We start from the raw sequence: 21,554 nt of genomic DNA on the forward strand, positions 1-21,554 counted from the left end.
AGGGTGGGGGTTGGACGTGGGATCACACAAAAATTCTAGGCCCTGGGTTGGGGTATCTGGGGCTTGAACCGCCTGGGTGGGTCCTTTGAGACCTGGAGACCCTCAGACCTCCCTGCCTCCATATCCTTGCCCAGGACGCAGGTCCACTCCCCAAGGCCAGGGTTCAGGCCTCCCTGCAGAAGAGGGGGCAGGGGCTCCCCAGCCATGTTCCCAAGCAGCTCCCCAGCCAGAGCTTGGGTTTCCTTGAGCAGCCCACGGCAGCAGGCACCCTCCTGAGGGAGCCACTTCTGAAGTGAGAGTCACTGCCATCACCCCTCCTCCTGGCAAGGGACCCTTTTCTGGGTGTCCCAGAGCAAGCCTGAGATTTGCAGGGGGGATCTCTGTGATGGCAGACGGAGTGGGACCCATATCTTCCTCTGAAAGGGAGGGTGTGGGGGGAAGTCTCCCTAGAGATGGACAAGTCCAGATCCTCTGAGCCATCCCAGGTACCACCCTACCCAGGACGACGCTGGGGGTTCAGAGGCGCAGACAGAGAAACCACAGAGGCACAGAGAGTCAGACAGGAGAGGGGGAAGGGAACGCGGGGATGGAAAAGGAGGAGAGAACTTTATTTGTTGGTTTATAGATACAGAGCAGAGGGGAGAGGACCTGGTCCCTGCCAGGGTTGCTTGGGCCGATCCCTGGGTAGGCCGGCTTCCCAGCCTCCCGGGGCTCTGCCTGCAAACCCCACCCGGCGCAGGGCTCCCAGGAGGCTGGCGGGAACTGAGAAAAGGCCAGTGGGAGGAGGGGGCTGGCGTGATGCTCCTGCAGCCCCCCACTCCCTCCAGCTCTGAGGACCAAGAGATCAGAGCATGAAGGCAGGAGGAGAGGCTAAGGGAGGAGGCAGCCACCTGGGGACCGGGTGGCAGGGGTCGGGGGCTGCCGGGGGGCCCCACGGCGAGGGCAGTGCCCATCTGGCTCAGGGCGGCTTCTAGCTCCCGGAGAGTCTCCTCCAGGCTGTCCATCCGCTGGGTGGGGGCGCCTCTCACTGTGCAGCCTAGACCTGCAGCAGGCTGGCCCCTGGGCTCCCCACTGCCGGCTTGGGCATCCTGTCTGGTGTCCTCGGGGGTCTTCTCAGGCTGGGTGTCAGCAATAGAGAGCTCCTGAGTCCCGTCAAGGGCTGGTCCCCAAGGGCAGGGGGCCTCAGCTCCTCCTTCCACTGGGCTGCAGCTCTCTATCCCCCATCTCTTCAGAGCTGTCCCTTCCTTCTCAGGTACCAAGGGGCTCCTGGGCTGGGAAGCCTTGGCCACAACCTCTGGCAGGGCCCGGGCACCATCGCAGCCTCTCCCACTGCCAGCCAGGGTCCGGGGGCGCGGGGTGGGAGTTGTCCTGGGACCAACTTCCTCAGGCCTGGCCTCTGGTGGGGAGGGAGGGTTGGGGGTACACTCTGTCAAGATGATCCGGGGGACACAAAAGGCCCTGGGGCTTGGGGCAGCCTGCGGGGAGAAGAGAGATGAGGGAGAGTCTGATTCCTGCAGACCGAATGCCCTGAGCGGAGATGGGAAGTTAGACGCGGGTGAGCCCAGCCCCTTCCTGCACCGATGGAGAAACCGAGGCAGGGGAGGGCGGTGACTGAGTTTACTCAGCAAATCAGAGACAAAGCTGGGGCTAGAACTCAGGGCTCTTCCTACCCCACACACCGGGCCCCCACTTTCTGGCAGAGACGCTGTTTTCCCCAGAAGCACAGACACCAGTCTGCCTCTCACTGCTTGTGTTAAACTCTGGGAGCAGGCCCACGGGCACTGCCAGGAGTGTGGCCACCTGTGCAAGGAGGTCACAATACCATGGAGATGGTGGAGAATTCAGTGCGCTCACGTGTTCGTGGGCTTAGAACAGCGCCCCGCCCATTGTGAGCACGCGACCGATATTAGCTCTTTTTGTCAAATGGACCTGAGCAGTCTCTGGCCTCAGAGGCTGGGGCTGTTGTGCTCTTCTCAGGCCAGAGAGATCCAGGCCCCTCAGCCCCTACTTCTGGAGCTTTCCCAAGGACTTCACAGCCACAAGGGGCAGGGCTCATGTCCCTCGGCTGCACACACACTGTGCAAAGCTAGAGGACTGCTTCTGTGTGAGCAACCCCTGCTCCGGCTTTGGGGAGGTGGGGGGCCACTCACTACCCCCCAACTTGAGTGAATTCTGGTCTCATTCAGACCAGCAAAGCCCTGTGCCAGGCACCATCATATCTGTCTTCATCTTGAATCCTTACTATAACCCACAACATGGTAAGCGCTCCTGTAGTCCCCACTTGACAGATGAGGAAATCAAGGGTGGGCGTCACGTGATTCTCCCAAGGTCACTTACCCACAACTAGCTAGTGACAGAACTAGGATTTGAACCCAGGCAGTCTGACTCCAAGCCCTCTTTCCACTAAAAGAGCCATGAGGGGATATTGTGGGGGGGGGGCAGCAGGACCTCCAGCCCCCCGTCCCAAGGGTCCCCACCCAGCCCTGATACCTGCTTACCTGGATGGAGGTGGAGGGTGCAGACTGGGAAAGCAGAGAGGCGACCCACGCCTGCCCGGCTCCATGGCCCGATGGCATCTCAGGATGTAGAGGGTAAGCTGACCCGAAAGGCCGGCAGAGGGGCTCTGCCCACTGGACCCCCTCAAGACTGGCTGGCTCCCAAAGGCCAGACAGTGGCAGGGGCTTGGTGCAGTGGGCCAAACTGCCAAGGGCACGGCCAGTCCAGGGGGCACCCCTTGTGCACCGCTTATCCCCAGACGGCTCCTTGGACTGCTCTATGCCCATCCTTCGCCCAGCAGACGGTGTTGTCCACCTATCTGCTCCCCAGCCAAGGAGTCAAAGCACCACAAGCCTCAAGCCAGACCAGAAATGAGGTGGCGGCCAGCACAGAGCTCATGGTGGGCTAAAGAGAACCAGCCAAGGTGGTGAGCACATGTATGGGGGAGGCTGCCCTCCTCAGAGCAGAGGCTCTCCTGCCCCAAACTGCCTGGGAAGAGGGAGAGATTTCCAGACCACCACCCCCAGGTCCCCCTCCCTGAGTGCAGTCCCCTCAGGGTGCAGACAGCAGGTCCAACCCAACATTCCCAAGAAAAGATAAGGAGAAAATAAGTGCAGCAGGACAGCAGCAAGGACTGAAGTTAGAGAGAAGGAAGAACTTCCCAACACTGAAAGAAAGAACCAGCAGCCAAGGAAGGGCATGACTTTCTTCTACTCCAAGTTCCCTGACCACTGGGGCCATGGGAGAGAAGAGGGCTGTAAATGAGACTTTGGGGTGTCCTGGCCCCCAGCGCAAGGCATACATTCTAGTCTTAGAGCCCCACCAGGCCCTGGTGGTGGAGGAGGGCATTGGGGAGAGCAGGGACTGGACAAGGGCTCAGGACGAAGTCAGATTTTGAGTTGGACCTAAATCATGTAGCGAGCAGGATCCAAGCTCCAATTTTGGACCAAGACAAAACCCAGGCTCTGGGTCAGACGTAAACTCTGGCTGCAGCTTGGAACAAAATACCCAACTCAGAATCGAGCCTGTAAGAAAAATGCAGCCGGGGCAGGTGTCGGGGGAGGGTAGTTGCTGCCAAGTATCAGACTGCTAGAGCTGTGGAGGGGGCAGGAAAGTTCTGCATCTGTCCTTGGAGCTGGGGAGGGGTGAGTCCAGGCAGGGGAGGCTGTGGTGGTGGCGGGACTCAGGGAGGTGACTGGCGTGTTAGCAGGTTAGCGTGAGAGGTGAGGAGAGAAAGGTGTGGAGGCACAGGCAGAAGAGAGCCGTGAGAGGTGGGGGGCAGCCCGTTACCTTCCGTGTGGGGCCCTGGGCTGAGCCCCCAGGGGGCCCCAGGTCCTGGGGTGCCAGCAAGGTGGGGATCGGCTGGCGGCGGGGCGTGGGGGGGAGGGAAGACACTGAGCTTCTCTCAAACACCTGGGGAGCAGAAGGTGGGGGCAGGTTTGGAGAAGGGGGCACAGGGAGGACAGGGCTGCTGGCCTATGGCCCGCAGGGAGGGACCGCAGCCTTACTCCTTGGCCCCTCACCGTGCTCACTGGCCACTCTCCCCTCCATCTTGTCTCCTCCTCCGGAAGCCTAGGTGGTCAGGGTCTCCAGCCCCCTGGGGAGGGGGGCTGAAAACTCTTGAGTACGGGTGACTTACAGCACGGGGCGGGGGGCTCAAGGTACTTGGGGATCAGAGTGTTAAAGCACTCTGTTCTCAGAACATTCAGGGATGGGTGTGCCAGAGCCTAGGAGGTCTCAGGGCTGTTGTGGGGGTCTCAGAGACTGCAATAAAAAAGCACTCAACCCTGCAGAGAGGGACTTTAGACCCCCTCCCCCCATTTTACAGTGGCAGAGAAATCGAGGCAAGGACAGGTTCCCCTACAGGCCAGCCCTCAGCAGGAGCCCAGGAGCCCAGTCACCCCCTCCCCCTCCCTCCCTGGGGTCAGCTTAGTGGAGAAAGGGACAGGCCTGACTGAGGACTGGGGGACCAGGCAAGCCCCTGACCCACCTCTAGCTCCGCGATGATGCGGTCCTCATCGTCCTCATCTTTGATGGCAGAGGCCATGATGGGCGGCGTGGAGGCGGGGCGGGCCACCTCGGACACGGTTCGGCGCAGCTTCACCTGGGGCTTCTGCACCTCCAGCTCCTCGGACTCCGCCTTCTGCAAGACCCAGTCCTTCCCATCAAGGCAAGGCTCTGCCCCCCTCCAGCACCAGCTCACCTCCTAGGCCCCATCAGGGCCAGACCACTTCCTGCCCCAGCTCCTCATCGGCCCTGCCAGGCGGCCCCCTTTCCAGGGCAAAGCCCAAGCCAGAGGCAGAGTCGCCCTTGGCTGCCAGCTCCCTTCTTTCCTTCCGTCCCAGAGGGTCTTCACAGGTCACCGCGGGTATCCCACAGCTCCCGGTGAGGTTGGTACCTTGATGAAGGCTGAGTCCTTCTTGCTGGTGACCACCACCTCTCCCGTGCGGGTGGTGGTGAGGCCGTGGGAGGAAGGGAAGCTCCGGCGGGGCGGGGGCGGTGGGGGCGACTTGGAGGGCTTCTCCGTGCGGTACCGAGGCACTGTCAGCTCATCTGTGGGCAGCCAAGGAGCTGGGCATCAGGGGACCTTTAATCTTGGAGTCCGGGCACCCAGGGGGGGATCCCTGCTTCCTCCTCCAGGCAGGAGGGGAGGGGAAGGCTCAGGAAGAAGACACAGGCCCCTCCTCCTTCTCTCTCACCTCCCCACAGGCCGGGCACCCCTCTTAGTGTACTCAAAGTGCGGTCTACCGGGCCACGGATGAGCTGACCAGCAGCCCCAGCAGCACCTGAGAGCTTGTTAGAAATGCAGAAGCTCAGGCCTCCCCAAGCTGCAGAACCAGAATCCACATTCTGACGGATCTCTGGTGATTTCACGCACACATCCACGTTTGAGAAGCGTGCCCGAATACATCCCTTTCTCCCCTGCCTTTCAGCTGCGGCTCCGCACCTGTCTTCCTCTCTTCTCCAGCAAGAGATGGGGGGTTACACTTGTGACAGTCGGACACCACCCAACCAGGCTCTCCCTGCCCCTGTTTCCTTGGGGGGGTGCAGTTTCCAGGGCAACCTACAGAAAAGTCACTCAAACCCCACACTCCTCTGCCTTAGAGCCCCCATGGCTCCCCATGACCTCAAACCATGTCCATGCTCCTTGGCCCAATACCTTCCACGACTGCCAACCTTTCAGTCTCTGCTTGCTCCTTCCTGGCCGGAACCCCGCTCAGCAACATGGACTCACCCCTCCAGGCATTTGCACCCCCTTCCCTCTCCCTGAAATGCCTTCTCTCACTGGCCAGGGAAAGGCCTACTTGTTTTCAAGATGCCCAGGGGAAGTGCCGTGCAGTGGGAAGCCCTCCCTGCCCTCCCGGGTCATCCTGTAGGGCTATGCCCCGCTCCTGCAGTTAGCACCGCATCCCGTGTCTGGTTCACACGCTGAGCGGGGCCCGGGACAGATTCCTTGACTACACTGAGCCTTAAGTGTCCTCATCTGTGAAATGGGAATAATTACTGTAGCCGCCCCTGGGGCTGCAGCAGAAGTATCAGGATTATTATATAGAAAGCATCTGGGGGCGCCTGCGTGGCTCAGTTGGTTAAAGCCTCTGCCTTCAGCTCAGGTCATGATCTCAGGGTCCTGGGATCGAGCCCCACATCGGGCTCTCTGCTCGGCGGGGAGCTTGCTCCACCCCTCCTCTGCCTGCCTCTCCACCTGCTTGTGATGTCTGTCTTTCAAATAAATAAATAAATAATTTTAAAAAAAGAAAGAAAGCATCTGGGATGGTTCCTGTCACATAATACATGCTTGATAAGCAAAAATGCTAGTGCACCCCTTCTAAATTTTAAGCTCCTTTAAAACAGGCAGTGTCTTTTCTCTTTATCAAGCACCCAGTAGGTGCTTGACAAATACAGAGAACAGGAATACATAAATAAAGGAATGATGACTGTTATTTCTGGTCAGATTTCTGCCTCCCCTGTGTGCTCGCAGCTTGGGGTTGCGGGGGGCGGGGCACAAAATCCACGTCCACGAGGACCAGCACCACTCTGGTCTCCGTGCCGCTTGGGTCAGAGAACACGCTTGGTCACAACGTGCAGGCGGTGGCTCTAGGCCCGGACTCGCTCCTCCTCCCTGTGTGGGCCTCTCAGCCACAGTCAGGGTGGTGGGAAGATCCCCAGATGGAGTCCAGCTCCGCCCTGTCCTCTGGGTCTCCCTACAGCGGCTAAGGGTCAGAGGGCTGAGGTCCCAGCACCTCCCCTCTCTGGTCGTCTGACTCCAGAGATTCTCACACCTGGGTGCCTCCCCCAATAACCTGAGAGTTCCTGAAGATGGGGCTCCCCTCCCCTGGGCTCTTTACCAGTCCCCTACCCACCCCCATACCTGAGCCCCTCCTTCCACTGGGCTCCGTCCGAGGGGCTGCCTTTTGGCCGTGGGGGACCTTGGGGGGCTTATGGTCAGGGGTGGGGGCCAGGCCTGGGTGGGCCTTGCTCGCACAGTCCAGGTCAGGGATGGCCTTCAGCAGCTCTGCCTGGGTCTCCTCCAGCAGCCGGTTGATGTCCTTGGCGCTGTACTGGGTCAGGGCGGCCCGCTTCTCCTCCCAGTCCCGCTCAGCAGCCTGGAGAGGAGGAGCGGGAGTCAGCCCTGAAGCAGGGGCTCCAGCCCCTTCCCCCAGCCACACATGCCAGGAAGGGAGAAGGAAGTTTGGTCCAGCCCCCAGGGGACCCTCAGACTTCTTGAGCATCCTATGCTTTCCCTGTCAGCCCGGAATGCCACCACCATTATATACTACTCTCTTGATAATACTTAGCCCTGTTTTGGAACATTCTATTCTGTTTCATTGACCACATAGTCTATTCTTAGACCTACACCACACTGCCTTGATTGTTATCATTTTATAAAATGTTTTTCTGTCTGGCAGAACTCATGCCATCATCAATGTGTCTCTCAGACTTCCTCCTCCCCCAGGAAAGAGTACCCACTTGTTGGCACCTCCGTCTTGGGCGGCGGGAAGAATGTGTGGGCCGAGCTCATGCACCCCACCCCGGTCCCGGCCCTCACACCTCAACAGACACGGCCTTGTCCACACTTCTCTTGCCAGCAGCATCCAGGCCTTTGGTGGGGTTGCCCCCCTTGGGCGTAGGAGGGGCTCCCTCGGCTGGCCCACTCAGCTCGTGGAGGTTCAGTGGAGGACTGGGGGGTGGCATTTCGAAGTCCAAGCTCTTGTTGAAGTCCGTCTCAGCGGTCACCTTCTTGGGAGACTGATTCAGGAGACTGTTGGGGGGTGGCCACACACCCTCGTCCACTTGCCTGGGGTAGGGAGAGTTGGGAGTCGCTGTGAGGCCCGTGGCTAGTGGCCCCATGCAAGGGAAGCCTGGCCTGGGGGAGGCAGGGTGTGAGGAGGGCCCTGGGATCTCACAGGCCTGCTGGAGGGACCTGGGGAGGATTGAGCACATCCAGCATAAGAGAGAGCTGAGCCTACACCATGCCAGGGTCGCAGGTCAGAGTGGAGGTACAGATCCATTGGTTAAGTCAGTGACCTCTAGAGGAGTCAGGGTAAGGGGTTGGGCTGATCTAGCGAACTGTGCCCGGGTATGTGACCTCCAGGGAAATGGAAAGTCGGAGATAGGTCAGAAAGGGAAAGACCTGCGGATCTGGGCCAGCATGTCCGTGACCCCACGACAGCGCTTGAGGAGCCCATCCAGGCGCTGTGGCTCCTCCTTCAGGAACTTCACGGCCTCCACCTCCACACGCAGTACCACCCGCATCTTGCTCTGCAGGCCTGGGAAGTGAGCTGGGGGGGCCAGAAAGAGTGAGCTGGGAGCTCCAAGGACAGGGAGGAGGGGCCGCAGGGAGGGCAGGGCCTGGGAGTGGGGGTGGGGTGGCAGCAGGGACTCCTGCCTGGGACCACATGCCACACTCTCATGTCCTCGCCTCTGGGCTCTCACCCTTGAGCTCGGTCAGCGTCTCCCCGAGCTGCTTCAGCACCAGTGCCTTCTCCTCCAGCTCTGGGCCCGGCACCAGCCGGTGGTTGTGGGATACATCCCGCTGGATCTTCTCCACCGATTTCTCCAGGTCACTGCAACCAGAGAGAGACCCTCTGAGCCCCTCTGGCCCCAGCCCAGCACCCTGAAATTGACCAAATGGCAAGAAAGCAGGCCACAAGTCAGATCAAAATTCAAAGCCATCCACCAGGCTACATGCCTAAATGAAATCAGGAACGCCAAACCCCTAGGGGTGCCTGGGTGGCTCAGTGGGTTGGGCCTTTGCCTTCCACTCGGGTCATGAGCTCAGGGTCCTGGGATCGAGCCCCGCATCGGGCTTTCTGCTCGGCAGGGAGCCTGCTTCTGCCTCTCTCTATCTCTCTGCCTGCCTCTCTGCCTACTTGTGATCTCTCTCTCTGTCAAATAAATAAAAAATAAATCTTAAAAAAAAAAAAAAAAGAAATGCCAAACCCCAGAGATGAGACTTCAGATGAGTTCCCAAATAGGTGTCCTGGGTACACCTCCCATCCCTGCTTCCCTTACCCCCCACCCACCCCCAGCATCGTCCAAGTTCTGGTCTTTAGCAACATCAACCCAAATTTCTCTCCCAATAATTTGAATCCTCTGGTTCTCATTCTGCCAAGGAAGCAGCAGCGACCCTAGCGGCCTTTCTGAGAACTGCAGGCACCTACACGTGCTGTGAGCTCTCCTCTTGAAGCGGGGCATGGCCGTGTCAGGCTAACCTTTTCTCAAATATTCAGACACTCAGCTTCTTTCCTTGAGGACAAAACTGCTTTCAACTGTCAGAGGGTTTAGCTGAGCTTGTGCCGTTTTAAACTCCACATCTTTCTAAAATGTAAGTCACACCAAGTCATTCCCCATTGTTGAACCCTACATGGATCCCCTCATCCTGAGGCTAAACTCCAAGCAAAGAAGGGCATGAGGGAAGTAGGTGAAAAGTAGGCTCTCCAGTTAGACAGATCCAAATTCCAATATCAGCTCTGCCTCTCCCAGAAGAGAGATCTTGGACAATTTACATACTATGTCTGGACTGCAACCTCCTTGTGCAAAAAATGGAAGTGGAAGAGTTATCACCACTAGGGGCCATTGTGAAGATTAAATGAGCTAATGCCGGGGCACCTGGGTGGCTCAGGTGGTTAAAAAGTTAAGCGTCTGCCTTTGGCTCAGGTCATGGTCCCAGGCATCAGGCTCCCTACTCAGCAGGGAGCCTGCTTCTCCCTCTCCTTCTGCCCCTGCTCATGCTCTCTCTCTCTCACACACACAAATAAATAAATAAAATCTTTAAAAATTAAATAAATGAGCCAATGAAGATGGGAAAAGGGTGGCAAAGGGCCAGTCCCTGGGGGCTTCTCTTAATTTTCCTCCAGCCACATCCCCTGTCCTCATCCAGCTTGCTTCTATTTAGAACCGTCCACAACTTCTCCAAGGTCCTTGTATGTGCTGCCCTCTCTGGGACTTTATAATGCCATTTCCTCTGCCTAGAACACTCCGTTCACACATTCACACTCACACACAGGCACACATACCTGCACATGTGTGACTAAGACCCACTCTTCCCTCCGGTCTCAATGGGAACTGCTCGCCCATTCCCTACACTTGAGGTTAGGGGTCTGCTTCCTGCCTCACAAACCCTCAGAGCTCTTGCAAGCTGGGCTGTGTAACTCCTGGCAGGCAGGGACCGTGTCTTCTGGATTCGTCTCCAAGCGCCAGCCCCTGGCCTGGTGCCTGGAGCAGAGTAAATGTCTGGTAAATAATTCTGGAATGAATGGGTAAGTGAAAGAAGGAACTGCTGCCCAGGTAGGTCATCTCAGTTCTGTGATGTGAGTCACTGACATTTCTGACCCACATGCAAGACTTTACACACATCCTTGTCACATCCCATCTGCTGGAGTTCAACTCAACAACCCAGGTGGGAACAACTTTTGAATCATAGTTCTACCACCCAACAGATTTGCTCCCCCTCAAAGCGCTGTGTCACTAGCAAATCTTATCAGCATGCCTATACATCTTCATCCAATTAGTGGATGAAAAGACAGACCACATTGGAGCAAGGACAAGATCTTGTGACTCAGCACTGCCAGCTGAAGCACTCTCTTGTGCTGAGCGCTTACTGTATGCCAGGTGCCACGGGCAGCCCTCTACCTTCATTACCTTATTTAATCCTCACCAAAAATCCTGGGCATGGAAGCCATTATTACCTCCGGTTTACACACAGACAGGAGCTCAAACACCAGACTACATTTCCCAGCCTCCCTTGCGCTTAGAAAAGGCTATGGCTCAGGTCCAGCCAATGAGATGGGAGTTGAAGGGGGACATGCTGCCTCCAGGCTATCCCATAAAAGCTTCCCACAGAAGCTCCTCCATGCTCCTTTCCCCTTCCTATGGAGTGAAAGGCAATGACCCTGTGAATGATCTCGGAAGGCCCATATTGAAGATGGTCAAACCTCTGGGTCCCTGAAGGACTCCATGGAGGAGGGTCATTCCATTAACCCACCCAGTACTGGTCTATGAGAAAAAAAAGATGTGTCCATTACTTTTGAACCATTATAGAATTTGTTATAGCAGTTACCCTAACACAATTATCTTTTGTATTAAAAAAAAAAAAAGACTCAGGGAGATGAAGTGGGTTGTTGAAGGTTATACAACTATTTTGTGGCAAAGCAGAATCTTACTCATGTTGACATATGCCATTGGATCATGCCATCCCTGTCCCTGCTCCGCCAGGCAGGAAAGAACCACTGATCTTCCCTGCTGTGTGTGTGGGATGGGCTGGCTCAGGGTGTGCCGGTTTTGTAAAATAGTCACTCCCTAACATCACTCTGTGGGGGAAGAGACCCTCATTTAAAGGAGGACTCAGGTAAGCTATCAGGAGGATACAACACTGCAACTCCCGGGCAGAAGTTGCGAGGTCCTCCTCCAGCTCAATTAGCACTTCGATTTTCTGTCATGAAACCTGCCAAAGTTTTGGGAGGGCTGATTTGGACAAGTTCTGCAAATGAGCCCCAGACTGGTCTAAGTTTAGACACCATTAGAAGAAAGTGGCTGGGCTTTCCCTGACCCAGGTTCAGTCCTGGAGGGGTGGAGAGCTCCGGGTCAGGACAGAGCCAGCTCTATAATTCCTGGGCCTCAATAAAAAATGAATTTTGCCCCTAGTTAAAAAGTTATTAAGAATTTCAAGATGACCACAGCAGAGGAGGGGGCCATGAGGAGTGTGGGGCCCTGTGTAGCTGTGCAGTTAGCGGGCCGACAAAGCCCATGCTGGCTTAGTCCAGGTTAGGCACCAGAGGCCAGGTCTCAAGTCAGCAGAGGGTACCCCTCAGGGTAATGTCTAGACAGAGCTCAAGTGCTTGGCTACAAAAACAGGTTAGAGAGCCACACTGAATGAAGCATGGAATTGGCCCTACCTTCCAGCAAGATGCCAGGGCAAGAAGAAGGAACGGTGCAAAGCAGAGTAAGCACAACCCTATAGGCGCTACAGCTAGAGTAAGGGTAAGGATGGGTCTTCTGGTCAACCTAGTGTCCAGGGATGCTATGGGAGCTGGCAGGGCCAGGGCTGATGCCACCTCAGGGCTGAACCCCCTTCAAAGTTCACGGAGAATCCTACCCGAAGCAATGGATTGGCCCCCAAGCTCTCTCTCAAGTGAGCAGCTTGAGCAAGGGGTTTGATAACAGGACAGAGGGTAGGGAGTCTATGTGCTCCCAGAGAACTGAGGCCCCCAAGAGGCAGAGGACCAGAGGCTCCAATGACAGAAGCTTAAACCTGTCCTTTTATCTCTTCTGCCTCTGTACTTTTATATTTTCTTTTATTTTCCTTTAATGTCTCAGTAAAGTTCCCTTTAAAAATCTCAACCCAGCTCCTCTGTGCCGAGTGAAAAGGATAGGCAAGAAGAGGACAGAAAAGTTGGGTAAATGGAATTCTCTGGGTGGGGTGGAGGGTGAGAGCTGCCAGTCTACTTGGAGATCTGACTGAGGTTGTCACTAAGCTTTCACACCTGAAATGATGGTATGGCTGCCACCAGCTTATTTCCAAATGAGATTGGCCCTTACTTCATCTCAGCCACAAGGGGTCATGGGAATCTCGAAGTACACAGGCTGTGTGGGCTCAAGACTGAGAAGTAGGGACCCTTCTCTAGGAGCCCCTTGCAAGCTGGGCTCCTCCGAGAAGCCTCTCCTGGCTCCCCAAGTCACTGGCCAGTAGAACCCAAGCAAGTTCTTTCCCTGGAAAGAACCGCAAAAATCTCAATACTGGGGACAGATAAGGGAGCTGAAATGCAGAGGAGGGCAGAAACTGCCCAGATCACATGATCTCTCGATGCTGGAGCTAGACCTCGGGTCCCTTTGTGCCCTGGGCCACCAAGAGGGAGGCCAGAGAAAGGAGCAGATCCCAGTGACTGACAAGAGAAGGCTGCTGTGGGGCAGGGGGTGCTCACTCAGTGGATGGACAGCAAAAGGCAGCTTCTCCCTTCTACAGTGCCAGACAATGGGATCTTGGCCAGACAGCCATTTGCTAAATTTGGATCAGAGGACTGTCTCCTGTTAACCCTTCCAAGTCTAAGCATTTGGGAGCTGGGTGTTCTCCATTCCTCACTCTCTCTGAAAAAGCAAGAGCCTTGTTTCAGCAGCACCAGGACGGAAGGAAGGTTTCCCTTGGTAATGCCTGGTCTCAGAGATCAGGGAACTGGAGTGGTGGCAGTCGCGGCTACCCAAGGGTCACTCTGAACAGGTCATAGGGCAGAAGGAAAGCAGACAGAGGACAGGGTGGAATCCTGCAGCTGCCACATGAAAGTAAGGTTTCAGGTCAGGAAGAAGCCAGACTGTGGACCGTGAGGAAGCAAAAACATAGCAAAAGCAGGGCTTCAAGCCAGAAAAAAAAAAAGAAAGAAAGAAAGAAAGAAAGAAAGAAAGCGAAGAAATCAGGAATTGTGCCAGATGGTCAAAGGTTTGTGGGTCACAGAGAAATCAAGCCACAGAGGAGAAGGAAATCAGGCTTCAGAGCAGACCAACGTCACCTGTGATTCAGAAGGAAGGGAGCTGCGCCTCCCAGGGAAACCAGGTTGCCGCCCAGGCCGCACCCCCAGCCCTCCCCCCTCCCCAAGCCTCACTTGAGCTGCTGGGTAATGAGCTCCTCGTCGTTGAGATAGCGCAGCCGCTCCTCCTCCACCAGGGTGCGCTGCCGCTGCAGCGGGTCCTCCTGCCGCCGCGCCGCCTCCGACACGCGCATGCTCAGCTCCGCCTCCGTGCCCTTCAGCAGCGCGCGCAGCGACTCCAGGTTTTGTAGCTGCGGGACGCAGAGGGACCCATGGACAGGGGTGGGCGGGGATGGAGGTGCTCAGCAGGGGAAGAGCTGGGGGGAGGCGGGCAGAGGAGAGCCCGAGGCTGGGCGGGCTCCACAGAAAAAGCGGCCGCTGCGCTGCGGCCGTGAGCAGCAGTGAAAGGGCGGGACGGGGGAAGCAGAGGCCCAGGGTTAAATTCTGGGGAAGAATAGAGGCAGGAGAGCGGCACGGGAACAGTGGAGGGAGAAGTGCTAGCTACACTGGGGCATGCAGAACGTGCGGCTGCGTGGCTGTGGCCGTGAGCAGCAGCGAAGGGCTGTGATGGAAGGGGGCGGAGGATAAGGTTGCGGGCTGGGGAAATACAGAGGCAGGAGAACCGGGTGGGCATGTTTGGGGGCAGGAGGTAGCCGTATGTAGGGCCGTGATGACCGTGCGGCTGCATGGCTGTGGCTTCATCAAAGACTCAAGCTCTGGGATTTGCTAGAGCTTCCGTGGCTGGCGCAAGATTAACTTAACGCTCGAACCCAGTTCTAAGGTCGAGTTGGGGCAATGACGGGGGTGGGTGAGATCTTATCCGCTGCCCAGATGGCAACTCTCTGCCCCCTCTCCAGCCTGTCTCTGCTCATTAGTCTCACCTGACGGGCCCCAAGGCCCACTCGAGGAGCGGGCACAGCGATGCCAGGCTCCTGACTGGTGGGACCATCTGCCAGGCGGGGCAGAGCGGGGAAGACTGTGCGGACTGGGGTAGGGGTAGCGGAGGGGATCTACGCGGAGGGCTTCCGCCCGAGAGGGGAGGGGAGAAAGAATGCTGGGCAGAAAGGAATTGGGATTGCCCTGAGGGATACTGACAGGTGGAGGGGGCACAGTGGGGTGGACTGGGGCTCCAGGAGAACGTGATTATTCAGGGAAGGGGAAAGTGAGAGCAGTGAGGGGAACAAGGGCGAGCGGTGATTCAGCGAGCAAGCGGGAGCTCAAGGCAGGGTAATGGGAGAAAGGGTTCGCAGAGGGCCTTGGGAACCGCAAGGGATTCCGATGAGGGCGTAGGGGATGGGACGAGACTTGTGGGGAGGGGGTTCGGCACGAGTGGGTGGGGTCTATCGGGGAGGGGCTTGAAGGGATGCCGCACGGGGCAAGGCGCCAGTACCTGGAGCTTTCGCAATTGCTGAAGTTGGCTGCGCAGGTCACTGGTGCTGTTCTGCAGGCCACGCAAGTGCAGTTGCATCTGCAAACGGCTGATGGCGGTGGGCTGCCCCGCAGGAGTGCTGCCTGCTGAGGGCGGGGGAGCGCCGGACACTGGGGTGGCCCCGCTGCTCCGGCTGCCGGACCCGCAGGCTGCAGACAGGGACCACGAGGATGGGAGAAAGGCAACAAACCTTGAGCCTGCAAGGGGCCAGGAGAAGGTCCCTCCCACCCGTGATCCTCACAGTAGCCAGAGAAGCTCGTGGCTCTGACTCCCTGACCCAGCTCGTGGGTCAGCCCTTCTGTGGGGAGCAAAGCACCAGGGCAAAGCCAACTTGGGCTAATTGATCCACTGAAGCCCAGGGATGTAGCTGATGGTTTAATTCCCACTTTGTGGATTAGGAATCTGAGGCTCAGAGAGGGCAAGTACCTGTGGGGGAGGGTCAAGGGGCCACTCACGTGCTGAGGGGGTGCCTGCTCCATTGGAGCCTTCAATCTTCTCGCTGTGGCACAGGGAAAAGATGGCCATCAGAGGGTCCAGGCTGACCCCAAACTGTCAAAGCTGAGTGAGACTTTAACGTAATCTCCTCCAGTCCCCTGATGTCAGGATGGAGTCCCAGAGAAGGAAAAGGGCTCACCCAGAGTCACACACTGAGACATTGGCAGAGCTGGGCTCAGCGCTGCTGCTGCCTACTTTCCCTTCCTCTTGCCCCAGCCATAAGCCCTGGCAATGGTGCTGAAAGAAGAACCTTACCTAGGGGTCTCAGGCTCCGAGCCTCGTAGTAGGGCACTCTGTACCAGGCCTGTGAGACTGGCAATCTGCTTCTCCATGGCCTCCATGCGCTCCCTGGGGAGGATGGTGGCTTTGAGCAACCCCTTCTCTGGGCTTGGGGTCCCTCTTGCCCAGCCCCTCATTCTTGAGATTGATAAATAGAGGAAATACTATTCCCTCCCCAGCCACCAGCACACAGACAATTCAAAGGGCCCCAATGCCAAAGGTTCAAGCCCACAGTCCCCCACCCAACATTGGTAAGGCCCCTTTTCCCTCTTGCCAGCCCCATCTCTCATTACTGGTTCTCTAATGGGCCCCACCGAGGCCTCTCTGTGCCTCTGCACATATTTTCCCCCTTTCTGGGCATGCCCTCCTCCTGACCTCTTCCTGAAGCCATTCCAGAGCCCCAGCAGCTTTAAAGAGTCCCTCCTCCCACACCACCTACACACCCTCCCAAGGGAAGTGCAAGTAATTTTTAGTGTGTCACCCCCACTAGACAAGGCAGGAACCAGGTTTGCCCAATTCAGTATCCACAGTGCCCAGTGCCCTGCCTGGCACACAGCCACAAGACAGCTGTGTGAATGTGAATTGCTTCTGCTCGTCTCTCAGCAGCACTGCCTGAGGACAGAAGGGATAGGTCAATGCTCTGGGTACCCTCTCCAGCCCTGCACCCTTAGGATGGAGCTGAATAATGCGTAAGGGCTCCCCAGCTTGGAGGCTACCTAAGGGAATGTGCCTCTCTCCCCGTCCCTATTTCTTAGCAGCACGCCCTCCCCAGTGGACTTCAGCTGACTGTGTGCTGGACAGCTCTCATGGCTGCAAACTGAGCAGGAAAAGCACTATAAAGCTGGTTTAGCCTCAATTTTAGTTGGGGAAACTGAGGTTCAGGGAACAGATGCAAACCCAGGTTTCCAGAGACCTTATCTGGGGCCCTTTTATCTAACCCCCAGGTCTTGCAGAAGGAAGGAAAATGGTCTCTTCATCTCTCCAGTGCCTTCCCGGCCACATCCAAATTTTTCCAAGACTCCTCTGGGTCTACAAAGGACTCTGGGGCCTCACAGTCCAGGACACAATCCTGCCACAGATTGTTCTCTCCATCCCACCCCCCCCCCCAAGAGCCCTGAGGCCTCCTGAGCATCCCTCACCTGGTCTCCGTGTCCTTGGCTGGCACCGGTGGCCCAAACCCAACCAGAGGGCGCTCCCCAGGCCCAGGGAAGAGCTCCGGAGGTGGAGCTCCGGCTGTCGAGGAGCCCCCGGTGCTGCGTGTCTTGCCTCCGGGGCTCTCTGCGAAGACGGATGAGGAGCCCGAGTCTTTGCGGAAAGACTGGCGCACTGGCGAGCCGCGGCTGGGCGGCCCGGAGTAGGGGCTGTGTGGAGGCTGGGGACCTCCGGGGGGTGCCGCCACATCGGCCAGCTTCTGTGGTGACGAGGGCGGCAGGCGGAAGCCATAGCCGTCTCCGTAGAGCGGACCACCGCCCGCCGCCTTGTACAGCGAGTCTTCCAGGTCGGACTGCAGCGCGGCCGCCGAATAGGTGCTGAGCGAGCGCACCGAGCCGCGCTTGTAGAGTCCGCTGGCCCCCGGGTAGGCGAACGGGTCGCCGGCGGCCGCGGCCAGGCTCAGACGGCCCTCGTGGAGCAACCCGTAGGGGTCGGCATAGAGGCCCTCGCCCTTCACCAGCACCATGCCGCCTGCCTTGCCTGCCAGGTCCTCGTCCGGCTTCACATCGCGCCGCTCCAGGATGGCGCTGGGGCTGGGGCTGACGCCCTGGGCGGCTGGGGCACCCCCCAGCCGCTCGGCCGCATGGTGCACGGGACTGCCAGCGTAGGAGGGCGGGCGCCCCCCGGCGTAGGAGAGGCGCGAGCGTGACGGCGAGCCCGACTGCAGCCCCGAGGGGAGCCCGGACGGGAGCCCTGAGGGGAGCCCGGACGGGAGTCCCGACGGCAGCCCGGATGGCAGGCCCGGGGGCGGAGAGCTGGACGCTAGGTGCGGCGCCGGCGACAGGTTGTTGAGACGCCGTGTGGGCGATGACTCCCGTGAAGCATACACCATCTCTCTCTATGCAAAAGACAGTCCCAGAACCCCACGGAGCTGGTCACAAAGGGGATCCCTTGCACCTTGCTTTTGGAGACAACATCTTTCCCCCTGACGCTTAGGAAGTTCCTTCTGTTCTCTGCTCTCCTTTGTTCCTGCTGTATTTGGGCCCCCTTCCCATCAGGGCTCCCAGCATGGAGGAAGAAGTGGCAGATGGAGAGGAACTAGAGGAGCAACCTGCGGCCCACCCTCTGGTGAGGGTTGGGGAAGCAAGAAGGGAAACACTGGTTCCTGAGAGAGGCCCCTACAATACCTAGAGGCCTCTTGGAAAAATCCTGAATGGAGAGGAGGGGGCATGGCTGATGAGGGGAAGGACCCTCATATCCACAATTAGTGGAAGCCACCCTCTGCCTCAGCCTCTATGTTCCCTTCTCCAAAAACTGGCCCTGGTCCCTATTGACAACTAACTAGACTCTGTACTCCTGGACCCCATCTGCCCAACTTCCCCAGTGCCCTGAGGTTCCCCAGCCATACCCGGAGGTCCCCGTTGGTAAGGTGTGAGCCAGGGAAAGCGGCGTAAAGAGGCTCCTTCCTATAGATCTTGATAATACTTCGGTCCTGGATGTCCCTGGGGGGGAGATGCAATGGGTCACCATCCCTCAGCCCCGCGAAAAAGAGAGGTATCTACTACAGGAAGAGGGTTGGCAAGAGGGGCCAAGAACCCCAACCTCTTCCTAACTTCTTGCTCAGTGCCTCGGACTGCTTGCCACCAACACACACTCCACAGCCTCACCCCGTCCACGTCCTCTGCCTCGTGCGCCCTTGGCATGTTAGCTTAAGCCAAAAATGAGCCAGCATGGGTAGATGATTTCGAGGGGAGGTAGTGGGATGACGGAGGAGGAAGGAGAGGAGAAGGGCTGAGGCTGGGGAGGGAGAGACCCACGGAGTTGAGCGCCCCCCTAGAGGAGGAGCCTGGGGAAGCCCACCCCTCCCCCGGGGCCACGCCCACCGGACGTCCTCCAGCTCGTAGAAGACGTTGCGAGCCTCGTCTTTGATGAGGATGGCGGTGTTGGGCGACTTGAGCATGCCCATGGTGAGCTTCTGCGGGAACATGTGCGCGATGAGCGCGTGCAGCGTGTCCAGGCTGCTGACCTCGTGCGTGATGTGCACGCGCCGAGTCTCCTCCCCGAACTGCAGGAACAGCACCCCTGCGAAGGACATGCCACCTTCGCTGTCAGAGCCGCTGCCGCCACCGCCGCCACCACGCGGGCTGGGGGAGCGAGGGGGGCCTTCGGGAGCCGCGCTGCTCCTGCAGAGGCACGGTCTCAGGCCCGACGCGGGCCCAGAGTGCAGGTGCACCCACGCACTCCTCATGGTGCCGTCCCCGCAAGGCTCCTCCTCAACCCCAGGCAGGTGGGAGCCTGGCCGAGGGAATGGAACTGGGAGCAGAAGCAGGTGCGGCAGAAAGGAGGGAGCCCTTGCTTAGAAGGATGAAGGAAAGGGGGGGCTGCTGAAAGGGGTGAGGGAGAGAGGGGGCTGGGAGAGAAAAGGACAGGGCAGAGGCTGCTGAGGGAGGGAAGGGGTGGGAGAGAAGCTGAGGAGGGAGAGGCCCCAAGGGGAGGAGACTGCCGAGGGGCAGGGAGGTGGGAATGCGGCGCAGGGAGCCAGGGGGTTTGGTTAAGGAGAGCTGGAATAGTGAATGGGGTGAAGAGGGTTCTAGGGTGAGCAGAGCATGGGGAGGAGCCAGTGGCTGGGAGGAGGGTGGGCGGGGCTAGCGGTACCTGGCGAACGCAGCTTGGTCTGGCTGGCGGAGCGGGAGAGGGGCAGGCTCTGTCGGAAGCGGTTCATCCTACTGAAGCCCAGGGGCAGCTCCGCCTCCGACATGGTCTCCAGCGACTCAGCCGAGGCGTATGACAGCTTGGCTGCCTGGTCTGCCAGCCCGGGCTGGGCTCCCTGAGTGTGGCGCGAGCTGCGGGTCTGCAGGGGCAGGGGTCAAACATGAGCCCCTTTGCTCAGCCAGTTCCCCCATCCAGGCCCAGGAAGCCCCTGCCAGCCAGTGACACACACGAGGGTCTCCTGCATTCCAGACTCGCTGTGTGGCTACAGGAGAGTTCCCCAACCCCGTAGGGCCTTGGCCTCCCTGGGACACCCAGCAGGTAACAAGTGGGCAAAGGGCTCAGGCAACGTGGGAAGTCAGACAAGAAACCATCTGAGCGGGAGCCAGGGCACGCCTGCTATTTTAAGCTTCCAGAGAACAACAACAACACAAATTTGTCACTGAGGTGAGCAGCAGAATCGTTGAGCAAATTGGGGCATTAGTTCCAGACATTAATTAAGCGGCGGGTGTGTGAGCGGCGAATTTATCCTTCGTGGAGTTCAGAGGGTTGGGTGGGCGCAGGAAGCAGGGCCCAGGGAGGAAGCAAAGAGAACTAGGGGCCCCAGGATCCCAGCTCTTGGAGGTACGGGCCTCAGAGAGGAGCACTGTGTCCTTGACTTAGGGTGCCTGGGAGAATCATCCCGAAGCAGTTTCAAACAGATTCTGCCTACTACATGCAATGCACATGCTAAGCCTGATATGATCCACATGAACACAGAGCATATGTGCCTGACCTCAGCCCCTCCCTGCAAGGCACATGCTGCCATCCAGCCAACCATCCTGGCTTGTCTTCTAGAAAGGCCTCCCCCCGGTACCCAGCATGGCAGCCCCTTCATGTGGCCCTGAAGCTACAGCTGAGGGTGGTATCCGGCTGGAGCTAGGGAAGGGTATCACCCAGTGACTGTCTCCTGCCCCAGGGACACCCTGGTCGCTCTCTCCTTGAGGGAGGGGTGGCCATGATTTTGGTTACACTTTATGAACTACTTTTGGCTGAAGACCGGGGCTGTCACCCAGGGCCATGGTTCCTGCCATTCTGCCCCAGCCCCTTCCCTCCATCCCAGGTACTGTCAGCAACTCTTTTATTCAAGGGAGAAGATAATAAGTCAGATCTGTGTTATGGACATTCCATGTTATGTACGACAGATACATGTATGGATTGTATATACATATGTTATCAAGAAAAAAAAAATCCTGTTGCCCAGCCATACTTTTCTATAAAATAAGTTGTCTGTTTTTAACAACAAATCACTCAAAACTATTAACCTTGGTTAAGTCGGGGTTGAAACAGCGTTTTCTCTTTTATACATCTCTCTGCTGGGTGAATTTTGCACAATCAGAATATATCACTTTTATAGTTAAAAAAAATAAAAAGTATCTCTATAAAGAGTCATTTGTTCTCCTCTGCTCCCTCGTTCCCCAAATCCTGATTAGCCCCTAATTAATCTCCATCTTCATACTAACTCAATTTAATGATCCAATTGGGTTAGCACTCTGGAAAAGAGAGAGCGTCTTCCGCTGATGGGCAATGTGCCCAGCTGTCCCCAGTGTGGTCTCAAAGGCTTGGGATGCAGAAGGTCAGGTTTGGAGACCTCAGGGGAAGTCCAGTGTCAAGTACAATGCTTTGACCAGTGAGGGCGTTTGGGTCTGGGGAGGAAGGAGACAGCGTAGGAAGGAGGCCCACATAGGGGTGCCTGTGCCCAGACATTGGACCCTGCAGCTCAGCTCTAGGCTGATCACCAGTGCCAGCCTCTGTCACCTTCAGCCCTGGAGCAGTGTGAGGAACCAGGTCTGGTGTGGTGGTCAATGAGGTTGCCAGGCAACCAGAAGGCCAGCGGTTGCCAGGCTGATGTGGATGAAGAGCTACAGAATTCTGGCAGAATGAGGCAGCTAGCCAGGAATGAAGATGGTGGCCACAGTGCCAGGGGACACAAGTGA

The 21,554-nt window shown here is 57.7% G+C and overlaps 1 protein-coding gene across 21 annotated transcripts in view; it reads right to left on the reverse strand.

The window, feature by feature from the left end:
- The window catches only part of SRCIN1 (SRC kinase signaling inhibitor 1), a 67,356-nt gene that overhangs the window by 9,615 nt on the left and 36,187 nt on the right, over positions 1-21,554 (reverse strand). For 10 of the 21 annotated variants that reach the window (XM_082704873.1, XM_082704888.1, XM_082704875.1 and 7 more), the window contains 16 exons: positions 19,525-19,720; positions 18,753-18,951; positions 18,278-18,371; positions 16,857-17,767; positions 15,694-15,786; positions 15,399-15,442; positions 14,905-15,092; positions 13,590-13,765; positions 8,431-8,561; positions 8,129-8,276; positions 7,546-7,792; positions 6,866-7,100; positions 4,895-5,049; positions 4,487-4,639; positions 3,787-3,909; positions 2-1,475 (listed from right to left, as the gene is read on the reverse strand). In XM_082704873.1, coding sequence (XP_082560999.1) covers positions 447-1,475; positions 3,787-3,909; positions 4,487-4,639; positions 4,895-5,049; positions 6,866-7,100; positions 7,546-7,792; positions 8,129-8,276; positions 8,431-8,561; positions 13,590-13,765; positions 14,905-15,092; positions 15,399-15,442; positions 15,694-15,786; positions 16,857-17,767; positions 18,278-18,371; positions 18,753-18,951; positions 19,525-19,720 — 4,122 coding nt within the window. In that variant the 3' untranslated portion in view covers positions 2-446. Of the gene's footprint in view, position 1; positions 1,476-2,498; positions 3,910-4,486; positions 4,640-4,894; positions 5,050-6,865; positions 7,101-7,545; positions 7,793-8,128; positions 8,277-8,430; positions 8,562-13,589; positions 13,766-14,904; positions 15,093-15,398; positions 15,443-15,693; positions 15,787-16,856; positions 17,768-18,277; positions 18,372-18,752; positions 18,952-19,524; positions 19,721-21,554 lie in introns of those variants that run through there. The other 11 variants (XM_082704881.1, XM_082704884.1, XM_082704880.1 and 8 more) reach the window with 7 other exon arrangements.

This window comes from Mustela nivalis, assembly GCF_964662115.1.
Source record: "Mustela nivalis genome assembly, chromosome: 17".
NCBI lineage: Eukaryota > Metazoa > Chordata > Mammalia > Carnivora > Mustelidae > Mustela > Mustela nivalis.